The sequence below is a fragment of the Monodelphis domestica genome, chromosome 1 (assembly GCF_027887165.1).
Source record: "Monodelphis domestica isolate mMonDom1 chromosome 1, mMonDom1.pri, whole genome shotgun sequence".
In the NCBI taxonomy this organism is placed as follows: Eukaryota; Metazoa; Chordata; class Mammalia; order Didelphimorphia; family Didelphidae; genus Monodelphis; species Monodelphis domestica.
This window is the reverse complement of record NC_077227.1, coordinates 188,239,658-188,249,756: the sequence shown is the minus strand read 5'-3', so window position 1 is coordinate 188,249,756 and position 10,099 is coordinate 188,239,658. Positions and strand designations below refer to the sequence as shown.

General features: G+C 39.0%; 1 protein-coding gene across 4 annotated transcripts in view; it reads left to right on the top strand.

The window, feature by feature from the left end:
• Positions 1-275: 275 nt before the first annotated feature.
• Positions 276-10,099, top strand: part of MYO5A (myosin VA) — a 212,615-nt gene continuing 202,791 nt past the window's right edge. For 3 of the 4 annotated variants that reach the window (XM_056810210.1, XM_056810209.1, XM_016427868.2), the window contains exon 1: positions 276-757. In XM_056810210.1, the coding sequence (XP_056666188.1) occupies positions 731-757 (27 nt within the window). In that variant the 5' untranslated portion in view covers positions 276-730. The remainder of the gene's footprint in view (positions 758-10,099) is intronic. The other variant, XM_007479972.2, reaches the window with a different exon arrangement.

The following is a 10,099-nucleotide window of genomic DNA, read 5'->3' as shown; positions in this document are numbered from 1 at the left end:
GGCTTACCCAAAAAAAAAAAAAGTGACCTTAAATAAGGGCTCATATATTTTGCCAGGTGCAGGTAAGAACAGGCACGCCGGCGCGCGGGAAGTCCTCTGGAAGGTAGGGATGTGGGCCGGGGTCCCTGTAGCCCTGTCCCCCGCCTCAGCCTCGGACTCTCTGGCCCTAGGAGGATGCTTTGGCCGCACACGCAGCCTATGGGCGGCAGCGTGCACCCAAGAGTTCCTGGAGCTGCCACTGAAGCAGCACTTCAGAGCTGCCTCCTCCCGCTCCCACAATGCACAGGGCGGCGGCGGCGGCGGCGGCGGCGGCGACTGCTAGGGAGGTAGCCGGGGCGGCTAGAGCAGCAGCAGCGGCAGCGGCAGCGGCAGCAAGCAGCAAGCAGCAAGCAGCAAGCAGCAGCAAGCAGCAGCAGCAGCAAGAACAGCAGCAGCAAGAGCAGGAGCAGCAGAGGCAGCGGCAGCGGCAGTGGCAGTGGCAGCAGTAGCTTTGCCCGAGGCGTGGGGACAGCTCCAGGGCTCTAGTTCACGAGAGATGGCCAGCGCCTAAGGTCGGCTGCCTAAATAATCCTCGCCCTGCCGGGAGGCTGCCCAAGCTTCTTTGGCTGCGGGGAGTGGCGGCGGCTCATGCGGGATTCGGCCTCAGCAGAAGACATAGAGGCGCTGGTGGTCGGAGGAGCGTTAGGAGCATCGGCTTGGGGACGAGGCCCGAGCGGGCGCCGCCAGCACCATGGCCGCGTCCGAGCTCTACACAAAGGTAACGGCCCGGCCCGGGAGGTAGCATCCTGGGAGGGGCGCGGGGCTGAAGGACACAGTGTGTGTGTGTGTTTGTGTGTGTGTGTGTGTGTGTGTGTGTGTGTGTGTGTGTGTGTGTGTGTGTGTGTGTGTGTGTGTGTGAGATGGGCCCGGCCGGCACGGACCAGCTGATGCCACCTTCTCCTCTCCCTCCCTCTGTCCAGCTGTCAGCCTCTTCTCCCATCGGAGCGAGATGCCAGGGCTGCTTGCCTACCTGCCTGCCTGCCTGTCTGCCTGCCTGCCTGTCTATCTGTCTTTCTGTCCGCTGGATTGAATGGGCTGTCAAGGCTTGGAGGTGGAGGGTGGGGGTGGGGTGGGGGGACGACAGAGAAGCACCACCCTTCCGGTACCCAGGGCCTAGCCTTCTTCTGAGGGGGCCCAGAGCATCCTTTTTCCCGGAGGTCAGGACCTCCGTTCGTCCCTACCTTGCAAGAAACCTTTCCCTTTAGGGATGAATTTTTTCAATTTAATTCAATTCGATCAACATGTATTAAGCACCGAGTGTGTGCCAGGCACTGTACTAAGCGCTGGGGACACAGGAAAGAAGCAAAAGATAGCTCCTGTCCTCAAGAAGCTTATAATCTAATGATGGAGGCAGCATGCAAACATATACACAGCAAGATGATGATGGAGACTGGGATGTCTGTTTTTCATTGGGGAGTGTTTTGGCCGCAGCAACCCCATTGGCTTGGGAAGAAGAGTCTGCATATTCTCTGAGAAAAAATCCATAATAAGAGTTGATCAGGATGAATGATGGTACTTATCCTTTTTGAAGGGGAGGATGGAGAGGATTTGCTAAATAATTCCTTTAAATATTTTTTTCTCCTACTTCATTTTTTAATTCATGTTTTTTGTTTGTTTTGTTTTTATTAGACACTTGAGATTAAGTGTTTCCCAGACTTCATCTTTTGTCCTACTAGTACTAGACCGGGTTAGATTTGGACATTAAATTTTAGTTTATGCTCATTTCATATATCAGGATAATCACTTGTCAGGGAAATTATATTCAGGCTCTTGCACTGGGTGGGAAGTTGAACTGTATATTCTTTAAGGATTTTCCTGATTCTTAAGATTCTATGCTTCCTGTCTGTGGTAATTGTCACTTGTATTCTTAAGGGTCTTTTTTGCTACTGAAGTTTGCACATAGATACATATTTGACTCCTAGTTATGTGTGGTTTCATGGCTATCCATGAAAAATCTTTTGTTTTTGAGTTTAGTTAAGTGTGTAAATGTTTAGTCTTTTTTTCTGTAACAGACATTTCAGTTTTGTTACCTTTGGTTTTTCAGAATGTTACATTATCTTCTTGAAGACTATTCTGAAACTTGAGTTGCTTTATTTGTTGTCATTCTTAATTGCACTTGGTTGCTGCTTTTCATGTTGTCTTCCTACCTACTAGTTATATTCTTTTCCTTCCTTCCTTCCTTCCTTCCTTCCTTCCTTCCTTCCTTCCTTCCTTCCTTCCTTCCTTCCTTCCTTCCTTCCTTCCTTCCTTCCTTCCTTCCTTCCTTCCTTCCTTCCTTCCTTCCTTCCTTCCTTCTCAGATCTAAGACATGCCTAGATCCACATAGTTGGGAAGTGTCTGAGGTCTAATTTGAACCCAGGTCCTCTATAAGTTTGTTTACAACAGAATTTGTGTTGGAAGTCAATTCAAACAAATCTGTAGGTGTAGGGATACTCAGGCCAACTTCTAGAAAGGTGAAATGAAAAGTTGACTAATTTGAATAGAAAAGTAGGTTATAGTCCTGCCTTTACTATTATCTGGTTCTATAACCTTGACATAGCCAATAGAGTTCAATGCTTTTATGACTATAAGTTCATATCTTTCTTCTTTACTTTAGTAAATAAAATAAAAAAATAAATAAGATAAATAAAATTAAAAAAAGCTTTTGTGATTTCATCTGTAGGGGTATATTCCTCCACTGCTGAAGATCACAATCATTCTGTCTTCATTTGTTGCTCTGGTCAAAATAAATGGATTGATTTGTGACCAATCTTCTGGTGACAAGCCTTTCCTCACTCAGCTAGGCTGGTCCTCAGACAGCAGACCTCCAATCTATTGACATGGCCTTGACACAAAGTTTTCCAGCTTGGGTCAGAATCACCCATTCATTACTAGTATAGCCTCTGAGAATCCATTGTCATTTTTCTGCTATTATAGAATATTGGTGTAGAGCTAAGTAAGGGAGATTTCACAAAACTTGACATTATCTTCACCTAATTGTGTGAATGAGTGCAACTGGAAATTTAGATTTTAAAAGTCCCAGGACTCAAGGGAAGCTGGAATAGCTTAGAGATGGGAAGCACTGGGTTCAAATGTGGCCTCAGACACTTCTTAGCTGTGTGACCTTGAGCAAGTCACTTAACTCCCATTACCTAGCCCTTACTTCTACCTTGGAACCAATGTACAATATTCATTCTAAAACAGAAGGTAAGGGTTTAAAAAAAAAGAATAGAACAAAATTTTTTTTGTTTTGAAATCTTTTTCTCCTCTACCTCTTCTAGGAACAAAGAAAAGTAACAGATGAAATGAATATTTTGGTTGGTTGTATGCACACAAAACTTCTAACATGTTTTATTTGGAAAAAAATGTTTTCCAGCATAGACTTTCATGTTGGAGAATTTCTCACCTTTTCCTCAAATACTGACCCTGTCTACTTTTGCATTTGATTTCATTCCTTTCAATTTTATAATAAACTTTTCTTGATAGTTTATTTACAAAGACCTTTTACATATATTATCACACTTGGTTATTACAATAACTCCTTGAGGTAGAAAGGACAAGTATTATTCCCATTTTATAGATGAAAAAGTTGCAACACAGTGGTTAAATAACTTATGTGAGTAGAGTTCAGTGTTCTTTTGATTGTAACCTCTCACTACAAGTTCCTTTCTTTTGTCGTCTCCTCTAGTCACATTTGAAAAAGATTGTCATTATATTGAAGCATTTATTAAGTGCCTGTAGTGTGCAAAGCAATAGGACTACAAAGACAAAAATTAAACAGTCTTTGCCCTTAAGGAACTGACATTATGTTAGGAGAGATGTATGTATGCTTGCGTTCATATATATGTATTTGTATGTATGTAAATATACATTAGAAATATAGGGTAATGTGGAGGGAGTAGGAAGACACTAACAGCTTGAGGATCGAGAAAGGCTTTGTGTAGGAAGTAGCAGTTGGGCTGAAAACTATTGATTCTGAGATGTGGAGAGGGAGTATATTCCAGGCATGAGAGATAGACAATGCTAAGGCACAGAGATGGGGGAGGGAAAATCAACCAGAAGAGTGAAGAACCAGAAAGGGGGGTTGTGGTCCATTTAACTGAACCATAGAGTACATAAAGGAGAGTAATGCATAATAAAGCTATGAAAGGATAGAGCTGGGTGGTGAAGGGACTTAAAAGTTAAAACAGGGGAGTTTGTATTTGACCCTAGAAATAATAGAGATTCTTAAAAGTTCCAGCAGGGGAGTAATGTAATCAGATCTGAATTTTAGAAAAATCTCTTTTGCAAGTGATATGGAAGTTGGATTGGAGAGGGGAGAGACTTAGGACAAGGAGACCCATTTTGAGGCTCTTTTATTAATCCAAGTAAGAGGGGATAAGGGCCTGAACTAGCTTGGTAACTGTGTGAGCTAAGAGGACATGTGCAAAAGTAGCTGTGAGGTAGAATTTACAAAATGTGGCAACTAGTTGGATGTGCTGTTTCATAGATTATGAAACTGGATAGCTATAAGGATAATGGTGCACTTGATAGAAACAGGAAAATTGTAAGAGGCATGGATTGGGTGTGTGTGAAGATAATGAGTTTTGTTTTGGACACATTGAGTCTGAGATGCCTAGGGGGCATCCAATTTGAAATGTCCAGAAAATAGTGGATGCTGCATGACTGGAGTGAAGGAGAAACTGGATGGAGTGGGACCTATAGATATGGGAGTCATCTGCATGGATGATAATAATTAAACCTATGGAGACTGATAAAGTCACCAAGGGAGAGAGTATATATAGAAATAGAAGAGAAGTTTCAGGACAGAACCTTGGTTTATACCCATAGTCTGGGGATGGGATATGGCCAATGAATGATTCAAGAAAGAGACTAAGAAGAACTAAAATTATGAGTTCCTGAATAGTTTTTCAAATCGAATATTTTAAAGTATTATTTTGTGTTGACTTTAATTATAATTTCATATATGTTCTGACTCATATATATATAAAATTACATTTAAGAATCTTTAAGAACTAAAGAAACTTCTAATTTTGCCTAATATTTGCACTTGATTCTCCAGCATAACTTTCAAAAGTTTAGTCAGGTTCATTCATTGAGCTGCTTCCTACTGGAAGCAATGCAGTACGCTAGAAAGATACAAAGATTAATAAAATATGTCCCCTATCCTCATGGACCTTAAGTGAGATGAGACATATATAGAGATATAAAATAAATTAGACCAAAATGAAGGCAAAAAGTCAGTATGATGTGCTCTGAACTCAGATGAATGAGAGGTCATTTTAGTTCAGGGTGATTGGGATGGGCTTCCTAGAGGCAGTAGCATTTGAAATAATCCTTGAAGATAAGTAGGATGTCAGCTAGAGATGGAGGCCAGTTTAGGCATATGAATAGTACAAAGACAAAGGTGGTGGGATCTATTCCTGAACAGCAAGTATTCCACTTTGACTGCCACGCTAGGATTGTATATTGTGAAAGTAGTATGATATATTTGAAATGGTATGTTCAAATTGGATTGTAGAGGACCATAACTGTGATATTAAGGATTTTGTACTTGGGTGATGAGAGTTGCCCATGATATCCCTCTTCCCCCTCCCCCCTTAATAATAAAGTGATATAATTAGATCTATAGTTTAGGAAGACTAACCTCGTGGCAATGCATAGAAAAGAGTGGGAAGAGACTGGATACAAGAATGCTCATTAGAAGATTGCTGTAGCAATTTAAGGCAAGAATTAATGAAGATTTGAATAAGGGTTCTAGGGTAGATTGCAGTGGAAATGATGATTAGAACAAAAGAGAGATGTTGCTAACTTTAACTCTAACCTCATTCTCATACAACACATCCCTTTCCCATTAAAAACCAAGAGAAAGAAAGAAGAAAATAAGTCCTTGTAACAAATAGGTGTATAGTCAAGTAAACACAAATCTACACTGGCCACATCCAGAAATGTATGTCTCTTAATTCACTCTGTCTACCACATCTTTATGAGAAGGTGAATAACATTCTTCGTTAGTCTGCTGGAAATTTGGTTGGCCATTGCAGTGATCAAAGTTCTTAATTATTTCAAAGTTATTTTTCTTTACAATGTTACTATCTTTGCATAAATTGTTTAACTGGTTCTTATTTATTCTGTGGCAGTTCATGCTGCCCAGGATTCTCTGAATTATCTCTTTATCATTTCTTATGGCACAATGATATTCCATTAAATTCATATGCCACAATTTATTTAGCCATTCCCCATTTGTCTAAGAGGCAATCTGAAGGGATATTTAGATGGTTTGCATATAGAGAGCCAGTCCTGCAGATAGGTCTTAGGTTCAAATTTGGCCTTAGATAATTCCTAGCTTTGAGACCCTGGGCGAATCATTTAACCCCAGTTGCCTAGTCCTTATCATTTTTCTGCCTTGGAACTAGTCAATTCTAAGACAGAAGGTATGGGTTTTTGTTTGTTTGTTTGTTTGTTTTTTTAAAGAGACAATCTTGATTCTAGATTCTTCTTCCCCTAAACTTCTTCCTCCTTCACTCTCCCCATCAGTTAGGAAGGTTGTTTTTCCTCACTATTTTTTCAGATAAAAGTTTGATTGGGGGGGGGGGGAGGGCGCTGGGTGGCTCAGTGGATTGAGAGCCAGGCCTAGAGATGGGAGGTCCTAGGTTCAAATCTGGCCTTAGACACTTCCCAGCTGTGTGACCCTGGGCAAGTCACTTAACCCCCATTGCCTAACCCATACCACTCTTCTGCCTTGGATCCAATACACAGTATTGATTCCAAGACAGAAGGTAAGGGTTTAAAAAAAAAAAGTTTGATATCTAAGATAAGTAGACACCTAATAGAAATATGTAAGATCAAAAGTCATTCCTTAGTAGATAAGTGGTTAAAGGATATGAAGAAATGATCTTCAAAAGAGGAACATTAACAACCATGTAAAAGAATGCTCCAAAACACTAATAAGAGAAATGTAAATCAGAACAATTCTGAGGTTTGACCTCATAGTCAGCAAATTGACATAGGTAACAAAAAGGTGAGAAGTCAAGATTGGAAGGGTTTTGGAAAAGTAGGTATACTAATTCATTGTGGGTGCAACTGTGGAATGGCAAAACCACTTTAGGAAAGAATTTGGAATTGAGGAAAAATGTCTATAGCTTTTGACCCATTGCTAAGCACATACCTCAAAAAGTCATTGATAAAAAGAATATATACCATATGCACCAAAATATTTATAACAATATCTTTTATTTTAGCAAAGAATTAGAAACCAAACAGATGTTCATTAGTCAGAGACTGACCAAATAAATTATGATATATAAGATAATATAATATTACCATGTTGTAAGAAATAGTGAATCTAATGATACAGAGAAGCATTGAAAGACTTAAATTAACTGATACAAAGTGAATTGAACCAAGAAAACAATATATATAATGACAATAGTGTAAATGCAAAGAATGACCACAAGATAGTAAAAAATGAATGTTGCAAAAGTATAAAGAACAAACATTAAAGAACAGTTATGAGATGACAGCTCTCCTACTTTTTGCATAGTTGTGGATCCATGACTCTGGAATGTTGCATATGCTATAATTTCCTTTTCAATATATTATTGGTTTTGTACTGTTTTTTTCTCTTCTTTTTTGGCTTGAAAAATTCTTTTTCTATGGGATGTCTTTCTGGAAATGAGAAAGATAAAGGGAAGGAACTTTGGTGTTAGAAATTTTGATAAAGCAACAACAAAAGATATCAATAAAAATTTATTCTTTATTTCACAAAAGGTCTAATCTACTCCACTCACAAGTCCTCCTCCTTCCGCCTTTCTCTTCCCCCCTCCCCCTATAATTATACTGAAGGCAGGTAAATTATTCTTGATTATAAACCTGGCTTTTTGCCATTTGGAATATTGGATTCTAAGATCTTCTTTCGTCTTTAGTGGTAACAGCCATATCTTGTATGATCCCAACAATAGTTCTTTGTTACTTAAACTACCTTTTTTTCTGGATGATTACAGCATTTTTTCTTTGACATAGAATCTCGAGATTTTAGCTCTGGTGTTCCTGGACCTTACTCTTTTTTTTTTATTCCTTTTTGGTGGTGATCAGTGGATTCTTTCTGTTTCTACTTTTTTTCTAGTTCTAATAGTTATGGATAGTTTTCATTTATGATTTTTTTTGAAGTATATTGAACAGGATTTTTTTCTTTTCCTTTTTTCTTTAAAAATCATGGTTTTTAAGGAGTCTAAAGATTCTTGAATCATTCTTCCTTGACCTATTTTTTTCAGATCAGCTGTTTTTTATAGTAACTAGCTTGCATTTTCTTCTATTTTTCTCCAATCTTTTGCTCTTGCTCTAAAATTCTTTGCATTCTTATGGAGTCTTTGATTTTTCTTTGATTAATTCTAGTTTTCAGGGATTCCATTTCTTAAATAAAGTTTATTACTTTCTCTTCTAATCTACTTTTACTTCTTCAGATTCTTTCCCCAAGCTTTTCATTCTTTCCCCCCTTAATCTCTTGATTTGTTTCTTATAGGAGTTCATGCCCTTGTAGAAAAGCTATCTTTTTTCTTTGAGTCAGCTTGCATTTGTTACAGAGTTGCTCCTTTTTGGAGGTCTCTAGATTTGCAATTAAAAAAAAATACTAGACTTTTATTTATTCATTCCTACAACTTTAGTGCTATAGTACTACTCTAATTGCTTTCTATTTGTTGTTTTGGGGATCTTTCAGGGTCCCAACCTAGGACTTTCTGACCACCCTAGTGCATTCTTAGGAGCACTCTATTCTCATGCTTTCTCTGGACATTTGTCATAGACCCTTGTAGGCTATGCTTGTTTCTGGCCTATCTCTGTTCAGTCTAAGAGGCCTCACACTATTTCTGCTGGTTTTCCTAGAGGGCCCTCTTCCTGGTTGTCCATAAATTCTTGGCTGACATTTTGTTAATTAAGGGGTAGAAGAAATTATTTACTTCAATCTCACATTAGATTTTGTGATCATTATTTGGGCTGGTGTAAACTTCAGGATTTTTTAGAGTAGGTAGTATGTGGAAGCTGATTGGCTGGCCTCTGTTCAGGCAGCCATATTGGACAGAAGTGCCCAGGTATGTTGTAGAGGGAATTCATGTTCAGGTATTGGTTGTCCTAGATAGCCTCTGAGGTTCCTTCCAACACCAAAATTTTGTGATTCTGTACATTATGGTACTGATTGTGAATGTAAAATAAATTTAGAAAATCAAGAAATCAGTGTGGTCTGGAATAATGATGAGTTTAATGAAGGATAAGGGGAAAATAAGGAGACCTTACTTAGGTGATTGCTTTACTAAAGCTATATATGACAGGGGAATGAATATTATATGTGAAGAGTCATTGAAAAGCTTGACCTGATTGAAGCAGTTATATGTTTAGAAGTAGTGGAAATAAGGTCTGAGTAAAAAGAATGGAATTAGATATGAAAGGTCTTGAAAGAAGGATTGAGATTACTGTAGTCAGTTATGAGTCTGTGCAGATTCATCAGTATTAGGATGATAGGATGAAAATAATGTTTGAGTAAGACTGACTTTGCAATCCAGAGCAAAAAAGGGTTGAGGCAGGATTTCTGAGAGATCACATTAACACAGATGCGGAGTCAGGAAGATCTGGTCTAATGTAATAACAGTGGCAATGCAGAAGAAGAGTCCAAGTATTGTAGGATGACTCCAGGGTTTCTGATCTGGGAAACTGGAATTTAAGTCCCCTTTCATTGGGAACTTCTGCTGATTCTTCAGGCTTGGAAATTTAAACAGATATGGTTGGTTATGCTATTGCTTTAGTAATTTTGGAGCTGGAAGGGGAACAATAAAATAATCTTTCAGACTTCTTAAACAAAGCAGAGGGTGCTTGGTTTATATTCTGAATGCTATTCCTATCTTCTTTAAGTGTGATACTTCCTGCCCTTATGACTGATTGATGGAGGTCCTAATCAACTCTTGGGATCAACTATTTATTCCAACTTCAAAACTTACAAATTCACTCTGGATTTTGTAATTGAGTGTTATTATAGAGGAGAAAGAAAGAAGAGACTTTTCTCTTTTATTGTTATTCAAGTTGTTTTCCCTCC